The 19,056-nt window shown below is 41.0% G+C and overlaps 1 protein-coding gene across 2 annotated transcripts; it reads right to left on the bottom strand.

Moving 5' to 3' along the window:
- Positions 1–10: 10 nt before the first annotated feature.
- Positions 11–18,559, bottom strand: LOC135935288 (uncharacterized). 2 transcript variants are annotated; one of them, XM_065477510.1, is made up of 5 exons: positions 18,346–18,559; positions 2,949–3,341; positions 2,070–2,429; positions 1,465–1,605; positions 11–783 (listed from the first exon to the last, which is right to left on the bottom strand). In XM_065477510.1, exons 1-5 carry the CDS (start codon positions 18,372–18,374, stop codon positions 669–671), a joined length of 1,038 nt encoding a protein of 345 aa, XP_065333582.1. In that variant the 5' UTR covers positions 18,375–18,559; the 3' UTR covers positions 11–668. The 2 variants fall into 2 exon arrangements, with proteins under 2 accessions (XP_065333582.1, XP_065333581.1); XM_065477509.1 differs by lacking the exon at positions 18,346–18,559 and adding an exon at positions 10,888–11,210.
- Between the last annotated feature and the right edge of the window lie 497 nt (positions 18,560–19,056).

Here is a 19,056-nt window from a genome sequence, read left to right as displayed (position 1 = left end):
ATCAAAGTCCATTTTTAAGTTATGCTCCTCTTTATTGACAGCAGCATCTGACATTTAGCTTTTTCTCGTGGGTTCTGGGTTCGAATTTTCTAAAAGATTTAATCTTATTACTTTATGGAGTTTTGTTCTTTATCACATCAACGTTTACCAACTAAGTTAGGCTTGCTAAACAAGAAAGGGGAACGATATATTGTAGCGGATAAGAATCAGCAGCATGCGCCCCTCTGAAGCTAAAAAAAATAACACATTTCATGCCATCCACGCGCTAGCTAAATATTTTGATGCCCTGGCTCTAAAGCAGTATACAAAAAGGTACACAACCATATTATTATTTAATAGAAAAAAGAAAGCAGCCCTTTTGAAATGTAGTGATGGCTTTCGAATAGAAATAGTAAAATACAATGTCCTGCCATGGTCTACGTAACGTTGAATACGATTGAATCATTCGTTCAAAATTCTCACTTCCCGTGTCAGCCTCGCGATTGAAGTGCGAGTCCTCTCACTTTGCTTGTCTGCGCTGGCCGGGCAGTCTTGTTTGGATCACTGTTAGTTGTTGCTTTAAAACGCGGCCACAGTCACACTGATTGGCCTAAGGGTCCCTTCACTTGAACCAGCACTTTTAGCTAGGACTGCGGACGTGTCCTGGCCGGGCTGCCAACGCGACCTAGTCATCCAGCCGTCGCCTCCAGCACTGGGGACACCATTCGGACGGCAGGCAGTGGCGGCCGCGGAGGTGGAATGCTCGGCACGGCGCTCGGTGAAGCGATTTCTGCCATTACGCATCTGAAAATTAAATACTTCAAGTTAATAATGTGATTAATCCAGTCCCAAAACTCGGGTGGGAAGCAAATAGAGAATAACCTCAATATATACAATAACTCTAAAATTCAGTACTTAAATCATTTTGCATTCTGCTGTTTGAGATCTGGCATTAAAATAAATTTCTTTCGTTAACACTTATAGCATTAATAAGAATATTACAAATTCAGAAATCTCGCCACGCGATATAAGGTGAAAGTTGTTGCATGGCAACACTAAATGTTGAAATTTTTAACTCAGAAAATATTTTGTGCCATTGAGACTCAAACTTGAAACAATTTTTCAGGCAGATCATCAAAATTGACGGTGTACTTCAAAGCAATAGTTAATATTGGTGTTTGGTTCGTTAGAAATTAGTATTAGGTTGAAAACAAAAATACGGTTAATGTTAGAAATCAGTGAAAGAGATATGAAAGGTATTTAAATTAATTATTCTGCATAAACCCCTTGTCAGTATAGTAATATTTTTGCTTGAGAAAGCCTAATACAATTTTTAAATAATTACAGAATGTCGTAGCTATATTAACTTAACACCTAAAAAGCCATCTAATTGTAAGCGATATCATCTAAAGCTATATAATTCATGCATAATATAATGCTATCTTTAAGAAAATTGCTGTGTTTGTTTATCACAATATACGTCACCTCTCAAGCGCTGCCCTTGGCGGCGGTGGTGACGGTGTGCGTGACATTGGAAAACTTGCGACTTCTCGGGTTACGCTGAGCGACCTGATGGAGCCAAAAGTCTGGTCTGGAGAAAGCCGAGCCGATGGAACCATGCCACTGCTGCAACAAAGCGAACACATGATCAATCATTCAGCGCCGCATGGATATCAAATTCATGAGAGTAGAAAAAAGCACTGTTGCAGCTGACACAAATTGGTAAAACGCCAGAAAGAGCACCTGAATTTCGTGGTGAGCCTTCCAGCCTTTTCCTCCCAGCATATGGATATTTTTGGACTCACCACCAGTGCTAGTATGAATATTTGATGGGGAAAAATTGCTAGCCTTCTGTTGGGTAATCCGCGGCAAATGGAGATATGCAAATGCGGCAAAGAGATAATAGTTATATATATTCAGCATTGCAACAAAAACTTCAAACGTTTGCACACTTTTTCAGTCCCCTAAATAAGAAATGATTAATAATAGGGATCTCAGCTTATTAAATCATGTATAGATATTGCTACATGTTGGTTCATATTTCAAATATTTTCCATTCCTCTTGTGGGAAATTGTAACAAAATGTTTACCTGATAGACCCTGAGGGCACGAGGAAAGGCTGCGGCGTAGGACAGGGGCTTGCGGTAACCACGATTTCCTTGCTTTGCTGCTGGTTGTTGGTCCACGGTGAGCAGAGGCTGCTGCGGGCGCTGGTGTGCGAGCTGTGCGGACACAGCGGCGCGTGCTGCGGGTTTACGACGCTGTCGGCTCGAATGCGCGGTCCCAGGGCCTCCTCATCGTCCTCCCTGCTGCGGCGTCGCCAGCACGACCAGTTGCTCTCTTCGTCCTCGTCAGCGATCAGGTCAGAGTCTTTGATGTTGGCCGGAAAGAAGTCGCCGTGAATTGGACAATGGAATCCGACGCGACGCTGCCGCTCCTGCCGCTGTGCCCTGAGGAATTCAAAAATTTATTAAGCTTTTCTCAAAGCAAGCCGAGTTTTCATTTGCTTGCCAACGGGTATAATAATATTTGGAATTAATAAAAAAATGTAGTTGTAAATTTTCTATGTCTAACTGACGTGGTAATTTTTCTTCAACAATCAAGATGAGAGCGTACAAAAGCGGATATGACTTTGGATATCACGGTAACATTAGAGAACCAAGAAGTGAATTTGGGCGTCAAGTTAAATGTCACTATAACAACACACGACACGAGATGAGTAGTTTTGGTCTATTTACAATTTTTCAGTTCATTTTTTGATTTTTTGAAAACTTCTAGCTATACATTTTTTAATATTAATTAAATAAGAAAATGATGAATCCACGCTATTGTTTGATATGTTTTGCTTTTTTCTGTTTTATCAAGAAATGACATCAATTTGAATTATGAAATATTTCAAGATCATAAATTCTGAATGTTGAGGATTGTTAAAACACTTTCACGGACGGGTAATTATCATTATCGCTCACCTTCTAGTCAGCGTGCAGAGCAATACGCCAGCGAGCAGCATGATACCTCCAACTACAAGACAAGCGGGTCCTAGAACGCGTGAGTTCTCGGTCATCTCGACGCGTTCGACGTAAGTGGTGGCCTCCTCATCGCTCTCCTGGCCGCGGTAGGCGGCCGCCGTGAGCACCGCTCCGGCAAGTAGGAAGAGGAAGCCGAAGACAGGCAGGGCCACCCTGCAGTTGGCGGCCACCAGCACGCCGGCCACCATCAGGCCGCCCTCAATCTTCTCCACGCGGAGACGCGACAGCAGCCTCCGGCCGAGGCCCAAACGTGTCCGCTTGCTCACGGTTGAGTGGCGATGTGCTGAGTGCGCGTCGTGCGCCCCTGTACTCGGAACGGCACCTTCGTCAGGCCTGAAACAAATCAATAAATGTCTTATTGCATTGCGTGACACTCCAACGTGTGTTAATTAATTAATCATGGGAACACAAACATTTTTTTAATGTGACTAATATTTTTGGACGTGCTGATAAATTGGAATTTTTATTTTTTGCTCTTCGTTATTCATTTAGATTTTGATTAGATGAATAATAGCTTCCCTTATTAAATTATCATGGCAAAAGAACGGGATTTTGCGATACGAAAATTAAATCCAATTACGCAAATCCAATTAAATGTGTTTTTCTTGTCGAGAAATTAAATTATGCTTCATCGCAGTTTTTCAGAGTGGGTGATGGCTCTAAAAGGTGCCACTTGACAATAATAAATATTTAATCTGATTAATTTTAGCAGCAAAAACAATACCCATGGAAAAAAAGCAATAAATAAATTCAGGTTGAATGAGATCGTTTGATATATTGATGATCACGCGTTAGCCCTTTTTTCACACGAACATAGGAAGTAACCCCAATATAGATCCCGGAATTCACGACACAAATGTCAAGCACCCTTGAGCAACTAGCAGTCGCGGCAGCCAAGAGACACAACAAACGAATTTAGCAATTAGCCTCCTTGAACAAGAGCCACAAGCGCAATCGAGATTAACATGCCGCGCTGTCCGGCACCGCGCCGGTACAAACACGCACTTTAAAACGTACGTCTGACAGACTTTTCACACACAGGTGGACAAATAACAACAAACGAGACGACGGTCAGAATTGATCAAAAGCGAGAGAAAGACACACAATGTCAGAGAATTATCAACATTAATCAAGGCTTGACCCATATTTGCCACGTAAATATTTACACTCTGGTGCGCAAGCGGTTCTACGATGATGGGGCGTTCTGAATGTTGTATAGCTGACCAGAGAAAGTTTTTCCAACATATGGGACTCTGCTAACAATATGCTCTTGATCAAAAAATGTTTTGAATTGCTCTGAATGTTTTACAATTTACTTTGAAAATGTTTTAGTCAGTTTGGTTTCCAGTGAAAATTTAGGTCTCATTTTGATTATGAAAGATTTTAACTCCCAATAATAACATTTTGAAGAAATTCCCATGCAGGTTGATTTTCAAGGTAAAATATAGAATGATTACAAAATAAACAGTGTAACACAACGTCGAGATATAAAAATGACACACAGCACCGTAGTTGATTTTACATTATTTATAATACTTATGGAAACAAATTATACAAAGAAAAAACTAATAAAAAGTATTTTGAACAGGGAAATAAGTTTGGCGTTTTTTTTTACTCAAGTGGGTTATTTCCGACGCACATAAAGAAACTTCAATATGCTAAAACGCAGTTTTTTGTCCACGCGTCACTCACTGTGGTAGCAGCAGCTAGATATATAAACAAGCGCATTAATTATTCATGGCAATCGACTTGCTGGACTGGATTAAGAGCAATTATTCTTGTTTCGTGCGTGCGTTTGACCCATCAGCTGGAGGATGACCATACGAGATTATAATCATCGGGTCAGTGACCACACGTTCTATGCAGCGACTCGTCGCGTCACTCGCCAGTCAGCAACAATGATAATAGTTTACGCGCATTGCCATTTGTGCAAATGCAAATGCAGCGTTGAAACCTTTTGCTCAATTGTGCAAGCTCCAACGAGCACCGATCAAAACACGTGTATAATGATTATTGTATTTCTTCTTGCTCAGCAATCCCGAGACGCTGCCGCCGACATATTTATTTATCCGTCACGTTTCTTACGTGCACGCATACACCTCCCCGTGGAAGGGTGGAAAATCAATTTTGTTGTGGTAGAAGTCGAGTCTGGCCTGAAATGGACGTGCCGTCAGATTCGTATCTCGTTCGGAAAAAGGAGTAATCAGACAAGAGTGTGGGCTTTACAAAATGTGTGTCAGTTGGACATATTTTTGTCAGGTGTTCATTGACTTTTCCACCTCATTCGCTTAATTGAGCAACGTAAAAATTTAATGCATTCAGACAAAAAAAATTAAACTGGTTTCAATTGAGTCATGCGTGCGTTCTTGTTCTAAAAACTATAATTGTTTTGTACTCAACCTCGATTTTTATTTTGGAATGAGTCGAAGTATAAAAAGGGAAAAACATTCAATGCAGAAATGGAGCGGCATCATTGTGAGCAAAATTAATAAAATTTAAGCTGGTACGATTCCATCAGTAAATTTTGCGATTTCAACTATATAGAAAGCTTATTTAAAAAAATATGACTTGTATAAAGTGTCAAGTCAATTCTGGAAATTACCTTTCAAGGCTAAGAAAATGATAATGTTCATGAAAGTTATTGTTATTGGCCCAGGGTAGCTGCTAGTAACATTTCCTTTAGCTTAAATTGCCTCCAAATTATGTAAATGCTACTGACAATATTAAGATCTAAAACTCATTACGAAATTAAATATTCTGTTGCTGAGAAGAGTAAAATAAATGTAACCAGTTTAGTGAAGTATTTTGCATTTTAGAGCATCTATTTGATATAGAATTTTGTCTAATCAGACTTCTGCAAAAACCAAGATCAAAATACTGCTTTCTCGGTTGTGTATAGAGCCCCAGGAGACATAAATGCAGCGCCTAAAATAAACAAGTTTTATGGATCAGAAATGTAGTCAGTCGGTTGCACAAGGCCACTCACTAATGGTAATGGCCCTTGTTCGTCTCAAATGTCAGTTTCTGCAATTTGCATTAATTATGAGTGGCATCACGCTGACCAACCAAACACAACAAAACAATACCGCAGCAGGGAAAGAAAACGTGCCTGAAAACTTAATTACGGGGTCTCACTTAGACCGCAAATAGACGAACAACGCTTTCGCCAGCGTGGCTTCGCGACCACTTAATTTTCTTTGGCGTGCACGTGTTGCGGCTAGCTTTAACGTTCGCTCACGTTGACAATGTGCTTACTTTGCGGGGGTACAGCGCCGTTTTTTCCACAGTTTCGACTATGCTATGCTATTAAGAGACGGGCACGTTTCTCGCCTCTTCTCCAGCTTTCAACGGCTTTGCGTTTCGCAAACACTTTCTTCTCTGTTAATGTTAATCCGCAGTATGCTAGCGGAGAGTGAGGCTGCGGATATTAAAGAGAGCCTTCCCATGCGTAATGTGCGCGATGACATTGGCGCCCAAGTTCGTTTCACGGCACTGCCGTTAGTAATTGATGCGAGGATCAGGCCACTTTTATTTATACACACGCATAAACACTTCCTTGAGGTTCGCTCGATGCAGTGTTTTTCTGTGAAAACGCAGATGAAATAGCTAGATTATAAATTATAAACTTTTCCTCCATTTCGCAGCGCTTGGCCACACTTAATCCCAAAGTTCGATGAATGTGTTTTTTTCTTGGAAAATTTATCAAATGCTCTCGCATTTTCGATAGTTTTCAAGGATGTACGGAGAAAATAATTTACTTTCTTGGTAATGGTGTACCTAAAACACGCAAAACCGTCACAAAACTTTGTGCACGCAGATTTATGAGCACTCATGAAATTCCGTTGGGCACGCCAAGAAGGCGAAAGACTTAATTTGCTTGGTTGCTCGCGCCGCATAATTCGCCGTTAACTCGACACACCAGCAGCCTGCAGCAGTGTGCATTAAATGTTAAACGTCGTGTTGTGTTAGAGCAGACGTGCACTTAAGAGTTTATTTCGACTCGCAGCAGCCCTGCAAATCGATATAAACACGCCCGACCTTCAAAAACACAAGCTCCCCCTTGCGAATAATATTTCTTAGTGCTCTCGCGTCTAAACATTACTTTTTTCTAGACTGCCCCTCTTGGCAGGCGTTTCCGTTGCTTCCCCGAACTTCTAGCACTCCTCTCGTCTGCTGTGCAAAAAGAAGACGAGCAAAAAGTGTTGGTCGGTGCCAAATAGGACAAATCTCGCTAGGATTTCGCTGTAATCGGTAACAATTCGTTTTCCACCCCAGAAGGGTAAACGATTCTCTCTGAACCATCACTGATATCAAGTTCGGTGAACTCTGCTCCAGTTTAGTTAAATGCTTTTTATTGTAATGCAAATGAAGCTGAGTCACAAGGCCCGGGAGTCAACTTAAAATGCCTTGTTCTCGCTGCTTGCACGTGATGAATTATATACACCATGCATCGCTAGGCTTTAGAAAAGAAATTCTCCGTAGAATGAATCAAGCAACACGGCAAATGCTTCATAAAAGCAGTGATCGAACTGACTCTTTCACCATTCCCACGATGGAGGGAATCGATAAGAGGTTAAATATCTACATTGATTGATTTTACTTTTAGCTATCTCAGCCAGCCGTGCTGCGACGCGCCAGAAGCAAATTTTAGGTCACGTTTGGTCATCTACCAGCTAGCTGCCAGCTACAAATTAATAATATGAAATGAAACTTACAGGAGAAAAACGTCCAGCCACCATATTTCAAAATTTCGAGGCTGATCTCCTGAATTTAAAATAAGAAAACCATACATACTTTACAATTAATTAATTGTATTGTAATTGATTAATCAAAAGTTTCTATTGATTTTACATATGGCTTGGAAAAATTTTGCAAGGGGCTTTTATCTCAGTTTTAGAGAAAGCTTGGCAGCAATAAGAATAGGAAATTATGGCATGGTGTGCAAAGTCATAAAATATTTCCAGTCTGCAAAGTTTCGGCGCAACTAATTCTGGCAGCTGTTTTTCTCCCGACTGCTATGTACGATGGAAGGCATTTTATTATCGGATTGCGGCTCACGCGACATGTTAATTTCAATGACCTTGGTGCCGGTCGCCGCAGAATAAAGACGCTGCGCCGGTCAAGTGGCTTCGCTCAGCACACTTTTCCCTGAGGACTCGGCCTCTCACGACTCCATTGTTGTCGGCCACCGCACCAGCATCCATCCCGTCATTTTTCGTGTATTGTTCGCCGCGGGCAAATTCGGTCGATACCTCGCATTACCATAATAAATCACCATTGATTTAATAGACCGCATTTGCGCCGTATGCTCCGCCGCGCCAAGCTATGCAAATACTTAAAACTCGCATGGCTCCTCCTCCTGCGAAAAAATGTTTCACAAACGTGCGGAAAAGGAAAAATTGTAACGGAAATTTCAGAAACACTAACAAAGTATCACAAGACTCAAGGCATTTAATCGTACAAATAACTAAAAATGTTTTCCACCGTGAACACAAAACCAAAATTAATAATATAATTACTTGTAGAGGAATCTACTGCAAAACAAGGTCAGTGGAGAGAAAAATTACTGGTAAAAATGCAATTTAACTTAAACGTATTTTGTTCATTGTAGGTACGTATTATGCCTTAAAAAGGCAGATATGTATTAAAAATTATTATAGTTTTCAAGTTGAATTTAGAAGCAGCTTCCTCGGCGCAGAGTGAGTTTTTATTTTTCCATATATTTCTACAGAAATTTCGTGCTCTTCTAGTTTCGGCTAATGGTTGCTGCCCTAATTCATGAGCTTCCTTTCCCGTCGAAGGGTTGTGGATAACGTATTAGAGCAGGACATTTGTATATAGAAACATGGAAAATAACATATATGCACCGAGAGGAACTTATAATTTCAGCTTATAAAATATTTTGTTAAATATTGTGTAGTATACCTACATCTTTATTTTGGAAAACGAGCAAGTAAAAACTTAGTGTTCTGAAAATAACTTGATCTACTTTACACTTTTTTAACATTAATGAGACCACTAACTTATTTTAAAAATGAAAGTTACTTACTAACTAAATATGCTATTACCAAGAGCAACTTAGGAATCAAAACTAAAAATAACTATTGGAAACTCCAAAGATGATTATTAGATCAAAAAACCCATTCATGCTAAATGAAATTAGCGAATTATTCGCCCCAATTAGCGCATCTGTCAAGAGATTTTTGTCTGAGCGTAGGACGGTTGATGTGAGTCAAACTCGATTCATATAGGAGACACGATTTCTATCCCTGCGAGCAGAGCAGAAATCCAAAAGCGTAAACGAAGCGGAGCAAGCTAATTAAAGCTTAATTAGTCCGTTCGCGAGGCAGAGTCTTTGAAGCTGTGCATGCAAATCACGAGAGCGAATGCACACACATATAAATGTACTATGTGCATGCAGGAATGTAATATATGAACTATGAACGTAGTGCACAGCGCGAATTCTCCACTGTGAACTCTCTCCTACGCTAAAAGCGAAGCGCGCGGAGCGGATATTCATCGTTCAATGCTCCGTTGCTCCGTGGGAGTTTAAACAATCGTGCTCGTATGCCCCTAAGTACATCATAATGTGCCTTTAGGCACAACTTTCCGCGACGTCGGACAACCGAGATGACCAAGCAAAAATTTCAGATTGAATTTGAAGATTTTAACACGCAATAGGCATTTTGCGTATTGCAAAACAGAGAGCGGCGGTTCACCGACGCCACCTTTCATGTTCTGGTGTTTACTGCCGAGATGTTATTATTCTGGCCGCTTCTCGCTTGCCAGGCCATTATTTATGCGGCTTGGCTCGTTTGATACTGCTCATGCAGATGGGATAAAGGAAGGCGAGCGAAACCCGAGGGACCACAGAACGATTAATTTTGCAATTTCAACGTTGACAATGCGCTCACCCACTGTCATCAAGGTCGAATTTCATTTTTGGTCTTCTGCGATGTTACAGACAGAGGCTCAAAGGGACTTAAGTCTTTTTTTAGTTTAGACCAGCACAATCTCTCTGTAGAATTTTGCCGTTACAAAACTAGCATTTATTTTGTCTTATTTTAGAGTAAAGATGCTCCAGGCTGTAAATGACATAGAAAAGAGGAGGAATGTTACGCTGCACAGATTAGAAACGAATTTTTTTCTGAATACGAAATGTGCATAACATTTGAAGAAAAGAAAAAAATTATTTAATGATTTCAGGCACCTCTCCCGTCTTTATTTCTCCTATTCCCGCAAGGCATATTGGCAGATCCGTGCGTCAGATGAGCAATATCCCCATTAAGAACCAAAATTATTTAAATGCTTAAATGAGTTTGATTTTCCTAATTCTATAATAATTTATTTATATTGGTATTTAAAAATGTTATGAACGGAAATTTTTACAGTGACAGGTTAACTCCAAAGCTTGCTTAGGAAAACATTAATTTAATTTGATCCAATTGAAATCGTAATATTGCTATAGCGGGGTTTTTACGATAACACTCTAATGGGTTTTTTTTCCTTGCAACCTACCTCTATTTTATTTTTGATTTTGTAAAACAAAGGTCACAAGCAGCAAAAAGTAGTTTTAGCTGAGAGTTAAGGTTTACTTTAACAGAGAACATGTTACTGAGAATAATAATATAAAATTAAACTTCCAGCAATATCACTAATATTACTATCGTCTTCATGTTAAACGGGTTTATGGAAAAGGTATAATAGTTTCCGTTTTCAATTAGCAAGACTGGGGAAAACTCTAGATAACACACACTATTTGCACTAAAATATCTCGAACGGAAATGTGTGCTAACAAAGAAACACATCTTTGACCACGCATAAAAAACTTTCTCCTCGAAAAACCGAAGCGTGACTAACGAAATAAAATAAATCTCACCATCCGCACTTGGAGTTATTGTACTCGTCCGTGGTGACGATCCACGGCGGCGTGATGTTGTTGTTGCTTTTCTCCTCGTTGGTCGGGTACACCTGCATTATTCCCCAGTCAAAAAATGCAGCCGCACCAGCATCAAGTGCGCATGGTGCCGCTCGAGACGAGAGGTCGAAACTGCCGGCTCAGATGCCGTGAGCACCGCAGCTCGCCGCACCAAACCGAGCACCAATCGCGAGAGGGCACTACCGCGTTGCCATCTACGCTCACCTGCCATAACTATGGCACCGCTACTAAGGAAGGATTAATGGCCTGACCAGGTGCATCGCCGCCTGATTGCCGCCCCAACGTCGCGGTCGCACTGACTCACTCAGCTCCTTTCTCGCTGGAGAACAAACTGCGTCTGACCTTGGTTAAAGCAATTTTTAAGAGTGAATTTGTCACTTTGTTACATCCTGCTGAAAAAAAACTGAATATAAAAATTTCAGAATAGCAGAGGGCGTATTATACAATTAAAAAAATATTCTAAATAATGGCTTATTGTTAGAGGTCTCACAATCAGCCAGCCGCGCTGTGCCGCGCCAGGCAGCAAATTTTGGGTCACGTGGGCAGCCGCCAGTCGCCGGTGAAAAAGGGTCAAAAATTAAAAAGTGCAGGAGAAAAAAATGTCTTCTTTTTAGTATGGGCCCACTATTCATAGAATTAAGTCTTAACACGGTGTATGCCAGAAGTGGAGCCCTTTCTTACTTTTTTCATTTGTTGACAAGTCATTTTTTGTAGTAATCGATAAATGTATATTTTTAAGAATTAAGAATCAATATTATTATTATTATTATAACCTATCAACAGATTAACAGAAAAATAATTTCATTGAAGCGAACTATTATCCCAGTAAATAGTTGATGGCAAACACAAATAAGTGCAACAGACAGAAGGTAACACGATAATGTCGGCGGCGTAATTGACAATCACGAGACGGGAACGTAACGAGCGTCTCTCGCTGTGGTCAAGGTTAGACGGCACATAAACCCGTTCTCAAGTGAGGTAAAATGTGCTTTTCAGCCTCTGTTATAGCACGCATTTTGCCGGTAAGCATGCATACTAAACAACGACCGCAAACACTAACTCATATCCACATATTATACACATGCATGTGCAGGCTCGACGGTGTCGATAACATCATTCCGAGTGTTTATCCAGTATATTCTCTCGCACGCGTCTAATTTCACGGTAAAAGCTGCAAAGCAATTAGGTATAGCGCCAGAAATAGAGTTTGTTTATTCGACCGCTGCGTGGCGAACATCGGTTTGGGAACGCTTGTTCTGCCTAAATAAAACCCAATGGGGCTGTGCTACCCAAGCTATCTGATTAAATTGCAAAATGTCCATACAATTTCCTATTTCAGCGCTTGTGATGATTTTGGCATAATTTTTTCAGTCTTAACAAATATCAACATACTTTATTCTGATAAATCTTGTAGACAAAATTAAGCTATATCAAAATAAATTAGGAAGTGTTTTTTTCAGCCATCCAGAAGATCTGATGTAAGAATAAGCCATATCTGTTAATTTCATGATAAAAGCGATTTTAAGATAAATTAAACGCTAAATTACTAACGTTGCACTTTCCTTTAATTATTGATTCGCGACGGTATTTCGAGACTGGCGTTCACGGAAACCGGCGTTTTGTGCGTTAACAATGAATGCCTACAGAATGACGCACACCAAAACGTCCACGTAAGTACGGGCGCTTTCAATCTTAATGAACGCCGGTCGATGCGTGGCCTGAGACATCAAAAAGTTCCTATGGGTGGTCGTGTGGGAGTTTCGTAGTATATTATGCATCAGGGGAAAGATGGGGTGAGTTTGTTGCATGCGAGGAACCGTCAAAAGTGGCGACCTTGTGAGCGCCAAAAGGGCACAGACGACGTAGACTCGTCGCTAAATGGCATCTGATGCGTGTTTTGCGCACCTTACTCTTGGCCGTCGCAGAGTAATTATTGCCTGGGTCACTTTCAAGTTTGAGTTTGCATGCCAAGATCAGGACATGCCTCGGTCGCTTGTTCAATGCCAGTGAAACGCGAGCGATTGTGAGCTGTGATAGAATTATTTACCAAAGCCTTTTTAATTAAATTATAGAGATTTTCTTTCGTCATCGAGACTCTTGAAACGAAAATTTTTAATTTAGGTCAAATATATAGGCCCTAATAATGTTCAAATTTCAATTTTTAAGTTATGTTTTTAAACAAAATTTAAAATAATTGCTATTTGGCTTTATTGTGAATGTTTAATGTGAACAGGCCTAGAACGAAAAATGAAAAATACACAATACACTGTGATCATGTGAACGTGGCATGCTAGTCCCAGACCAAACTCCGAGAATCAGAAGAAAAGTTAATAGAGCGCGCTATGAGCCTGGCGCGGCTGGCACATTTGACCCAGTGGCCTATAAAGTGCCTAAAATTAGGCCCGACCAAAGCACACACCCCCGCCCTGCCTTGGCAATAAAAGGGCAGAACATTTTTACGTTTAATAAACTGCCGAAACTGTCCTTACGTGTATGGAGATTATCAAGAAAAAGCTTTGGTTTTTATTTCATTCTCTCTGAAGGGTGGGATGACCAGGTAAAAAATCTGGAAGCTCAAATTGTCATTTTCAAATAAATTAAAAATCGCGTTATCTATCTTATTAAAACGGAGATGCGTCTAAATAGAGTTTGTTGGGAAAAAGTTAGCTGTCATCATTAGGTTAGATGCCGACAAAGTTTGGGGTTGAGTTTGAAGAAATAATAAGGCGAGCGATGTTTGGGGTCGGCGTGCCAAATGGGTTCTGACACCAGCATTGCAGCAACAATCACTATTTTTAGCCGCAAATGCCGTCTGTCTGTCCGCTGAACAAGCCTTCACGCTTTTTATTATTTACACACGCCGCGCGCCCAACTCATTTCGGGGTGGAAGACGATGGAAGGTTCGCAATGTCGCGTCCCCTCCGTTTTAATTAGCTTTTTCTGGCCTGCTTCACACGCGTCAACGTTTTTGTTCTCAAGCTGGCCTAGTTTTCATAAGTTATCGACTAGTGAATGTCACTTGGCAGCCCCCTTTGCTAACATGTTGAGGACTGCCGTTTATGAGCAGCGCTTGAGATTATCTGAGGAATTTGAGCAATATTGGATTGCGAGGTTGGCTCGAGTTAAACTGAAGCCTCTGTTGCGCGAGGACATATTTTCTCTGTCAACGGCTTCAGTCAGGCGATTCAAACACGCCGGTTAAGAGAAATGATCTGGAATCTCAACCCTCGCAAAACCCTCGATTATTAAAGATTTCCCTGTTGCATAAAAAATGTTTGTCCAATAGAAGACAATAAAATTGAAATACGGAAATACTAAATTTTTCATATTCAAGTAAGGCTAATTAATGAGTTTTATGATTTAATTATTTACTGTTAAATTAATTATATGTATCAAATCGTCCTGGTCCCAGTAAAATTGCGCAACTTTCAACAACCAAACGCGAATTTCCTTGTTGCAAGAAAAGGTCAACAATCAATTCGACAATGAAAATTTGGGTGTTTGTTGAACGTTGCGCAATTTTACCGGGGCCAGGACGAAATGCATATTTCTCATCTTTTTATCTTATCAATCTTTGATAGGTTAATAGTTTTCCTGGGAAAGGGCCCCTTTGTAATGACGACGGGAAATAATTTTAAATGAAAATTCACAGTCTAAGAGTTCAAGCTACGGCTCACTTCCCATTAAGAGAATATGTGATCAATGTGGACGAGAATTTTTCCAGCGCGCTATACATTGACGTGAAGAGATTGGCGAGCATCTCAAGATGCCCACCGTGCACCATCCACCCAAACAATAGGCTGCAAAGGCAGAACAGCTTCATCCTCTCTTTTGTCTCTGTCGGCTAACTTTGTGAATAATCAAGAAAAGCTGGCTCGATTTTGAAGAGTGCTGTGCAAGCACTTCTTTTCCGTCGCAGTCAGGCAAGACGATCGATCCGCGAGTACGTGTATAATTTTGCACAGATTCAAACGGCCGAATCCACCGCAGCATCCGGCTGCGGAACCCGCAGAACGAAAAGAGCAATGCACGTCCTTTGACTCACGAGAGAAAACAACACAAACATTGGAACGTTGCCGTTGGCTGAGTGCACGTAATTCAAAAGCGAGCAGACCCGTCGTGCATTCCGGAGCAGCGGGTTGCATACCTTTAGAACTGGGTTTTACTCCTTGAAAAGCAATAATAGAAATAACGGAAATAACTGCAATGCCCGAGCTCTGGGATTCTGTGCATTTTTTTCTGTCAGAGTTTTCTGACAAAACTAGGCAAATTAATTCCAATGCTTTTTCTGACAAAATTAGAATGCTTCATTTTAGTTGATTGTGAATTTATTTAATTCGTGCGCTTTCCACGGTTAAAAAATTTCTGACCAACTAAAAGTTTACCTAGATCTACTTTGGTCATTGAAAATAAAATCAATTTTGGTTTGTTTTTGTAAATAAACCCAATAAAACGAACTCCAGTACCTAAAACTCCTCTAGAAACTATTTAATCACCATAAAAATAATACAAAATTTTATCTGCTTTATTAGAATATATATTATGAGTTTTTACTCTATGAGTCAAGGGATATAAATGTTACAGAGCCCAGGAAAAATTATAAGAAAAATTTTAGTTTTGAATATGTCAAAATCGATAACTATTTTCTCTTCCAAAGCTCCAAAAAGAGTAGGTAAAGCTGCCAAACCAAAATATTTTACTTCAGAACTCAGTTCACATCACAACAAACAACACGAATCTATATATTTGAAAAGTGCGACGAATCTATATAATTTCAGAGAAAATGAGTAAAAGTGTCTGATCATATTTTTTTATCATAGCTTTCATATATTGAATGCAATTTCTCTCTGACATCACTATGCGCCATTTCCCGCGTTGACATTTGCCCTTCTGTTATGATTAAAGAGATCGATGCTATTCATTTCTGGAGAGGTCAGATTCGCTGGAGCGGTGGCGAAAGGGCCACTTTGCAGAAGGGTTGCGCGCTGCGACCTTGGCTGGTGCAAAGCGAGACGCAAGCGCATGCACGTGTGTGTGTGTGAGAGAGAGAGAACGAGTTGCCATGGCTGCATGGCGTAGGGTGGAGGGTGCACGCTGTCGTCCCGCTTATCACACTCTGGGCCGGCGGATGGACGTCTGGCTGGATTAATATATAAGTGCTCGGCAAATACTGATAAAGCGCGCGGCTTTGACGCACATTATTCTATTCTATCTGTCTGATGAGCAAGGAGAGCGGTGGCCGGAAACGTCAATTTCACCGCAATCCAAAATCACACGCCGCCGGCGCTGGCATTATGGTCACGGAAGTGGTCGACGCCTAGTGATAAATGGTCCTTTTCAACGGCAGTCGGCTCGATGGTCGAGTCGCTTGACGCTTCTAATTCGATTAAATGGGAAAGAAGCCATTCAAACTCCGTCGCAGAATTTGCATGAGTTCCCCTCGGTGAAAATTGAGTAACGCGCGTAAAACGCTCACCGGCGTGCCTGACACATATTCTATAGCCTTCAAACGTACGAATGGGTTGAATAACTCTTATACAACTAATCCGTTTTTAGAAGACACGGTGTCCGTGTGTAGCAACCAACACCTGACACCAAAAACAATATTTCTTTATTACATGAGGATTTTACTGAAAATTCCAACGATTCCATATTTTGGAAAATAGCTTCACTTGGCTTCCGAATGATATATTATAGTCCTGCAAATAGTTATAGCGTGAAACCGGAATGACCATGCTCGTTTAGTGCCTTTTTAAATTGTAGTGGGAAACTAAAACATAAAAATTGACTGTTTTTGCGTTTTGATACACACGTACCAAACTTGCGATATAATCCAAATATTCATCTCTAAAAAGTATCTCAGAGTTTGGTTAACTGAGGATAGGAAAAATTGTTTGTTATTGCTCCCAAGCATTTTAACTCCAGCGTATTTTTAAAGCCAACATTACCATAAACCAGACTATTAAACCAATTTTTTCTTTCAGAGATTAATAGATGAGATCCTTGAAAATGGAAATTACTGCTAGCAATTTCTTACATCATCCCAGATAAACGTGATCGAAAATAACTCCTTTTCAGAAGCAAATGGAGTACCTGCAGCCATATTTTATGATTGATAGTTAGGCGAGGGAGCGAGTGCCGGCTGGTTGCTCACACCGACCTTGGCAAACCAATTACTCCGCGTGGAGTAAAAAATAACCCTTGAAAGCATTCGTGACCCTTAGAATAATCTCAGCGTATGCAGACGATCTGCACACCATAGACGTTTTACAGTGTCCAAAAGGCAAAGGCCACGAATACACATGAACCCGTGTTCATTTCCCAGAAACAGAACGGTCCACCCCTCCAGCGCCGCATTCTCGTTAAGCACGCGTGCGAGAGAACATATATATGTATAAAAGCGCAAAACAGGGAAAGTGGGAAAGTGTAAGGCCCACAGAGGGTTACAGGGTCCGCAAATTACTGTTCTCGGAATGTGCTGCCATAAAGAAGGACACCTGCGAGCGTCAGAGATGGCTCTCGGGGGCCGGCTCCCGGCTGCTGAATTTTTAAATTTTCGCAAGGCAGCCCGTAAAGAACGCCGCGTATTTCTTACTGAATATGTCACTTCAAAGCGGCATGCGGCATAAATAAAACGACTTGTACCAACGCTACCACGAATTTGCGAACGTTTTCGCACTATCCTCCCACCCCGATAAATGCGTGTGGTTTATTATGAGTAAATTTAGCTTAAGTACTGCTGGAGGTTATGTCGTTTCAAAAACCTCTATTTAATTAGGTGTATAGTTGAGATATTTACGTTCTGGCAGTTGAGATATTAAAAATAAAACCAGGTTCAAAAACCACTTGGCAACAACATTTGTGTACAATGATATTTAAAACTCTGAAATTTAGAAGTTTCCCAATGTATTTTATCAAGAACGCTTGCACCCTATTTTTTCAAATTTTATTAATTTTATGTTAATTAATTACTGCTTACTGGTGATAAATAATTTTTTTAGTCCAGGCTAGTATGTAATGCGTTTTTAATTTAAACATCTACTGTTTCAGGGTTTATGTTATTAAGAGGGCTAAACCCTATTATTGGTTTTGGGTAATTGATTACGGTGTAAAATTATGAGTTTAAAAATTCGGCTCTTAAAAAACACAACCAGTGGCAGTGACCGTGAATCGATTCCGCCAAAACAGCCAAACGCACTTCAGGCTCAATGCGAATCAGGCAAAAAACGCTACTACTGGCTGCAAATCCTTTTAGCTGCCGTCGCAGCCGACCGACCGGCACCCCGAAACCAAATCTGAACCCATGCCATCCAACTAAAGCAGACGACGTCTCCCTTGCCGCACACTGGACGCACTGGAAGGGGCTAATGTTCCAGAAGGAATAGTAGTACTACTTACGCATTAACCAGCATGCCGTCGCAGGCCATGGCTTTCGGCGATCGTCTGTGCCAACAAATTGTTGACCAGCGACCGACGGTGCGACGTATACGAGCGAGCAGGTGCCGACGTGTTTACCAGAGCTGCGATTGCGATCGAGAGGTGCACCGACACCGAGGAGCCGGCATTAGGCAGGGTTGCGGTGCGAGCGCTATCCGATCGATATTGGCACTCGCTCCTCGCTCTCACGCCAGCGCCCTGCACGCTCTTGGGCTGCGAACCCAGCCGCCCTCTCAGCAGATAGCAGCACCGGGTGTTTCTCTGTCCAGAAACGAGCGCGTGCTAAGCCCCGAGAGCTGCTCATTGCGCGGGGCCTGGTCCCTCACTAAAAAGCTTCTGCTGTTGCTGCAATTAGCTGGCCATTTTTCTTGCCCTCCACCACGACCACACACCGCGGCTCTATTTTTAACTAAGTGCTACACCGTTGTCTTCATCTTACTTTTGATGCAGATTCATTTTAATTAAATCGTCATGAAGCATGGAAGACAAAAATTTTAATGTGAAAGCTAGGTTGATCTGCATTTTTTCCAACTCTCGCGTAGACAACTGATGGGGACCAATGAGTTTCAATAATTTCTGTGAAGTAAATTTCGTGCTTAAAATCTTAAATGAGATTTTCTTGAAATGTCGCAGCCGCCACTTTCCAAAATCTTAGCATTATATAGGATCATA

The sequence above is a fragment of the Cloeon dipterum genome, chromosome 2 (assembly GCF_949628265.1).
Source record: "Cloeon dipterum chromosome 2, ieCloDipt1.1, whole genome shotgun sequence".
In the NCBI taxonomy this organism is placed as follows: Eukaryota; Metazoa; Arthropoda; class Insecta; order Ephemeroptera; family Baetidae; genus Cloeon; species Cloeon dipterum.
Note: the sequence above shows the minus strand (reverse complement) of the source record. Positions and strands in the feature narration are given on the sequence as shown.

Excerpts from the sequence above, each read along its gene's own strand:
- LOC135935288 (XM_065477509.1), bottom strand. The coding sequence starts at position 10,985 with ATGCAGGTGTACCCGACCAACGAGGAGAAAAGCAACAACAACATCACG. Across the intron at positions 3,342-10,887 it reads AATAACTCCAAGTGCGGATG|GCCTGACGAAGGTGCCGTTC; the intron begins GTGAGATTTATT and ends GATTTGTTTCAG. Across the intron at positions 1,606-2,069 it reads GTGCCCTCAGGGTCTATCAG|CAGTGGCATGGTTCCATCGG; the intron begins GTAAACATTTTG and ends GCTTTGTTGCAG.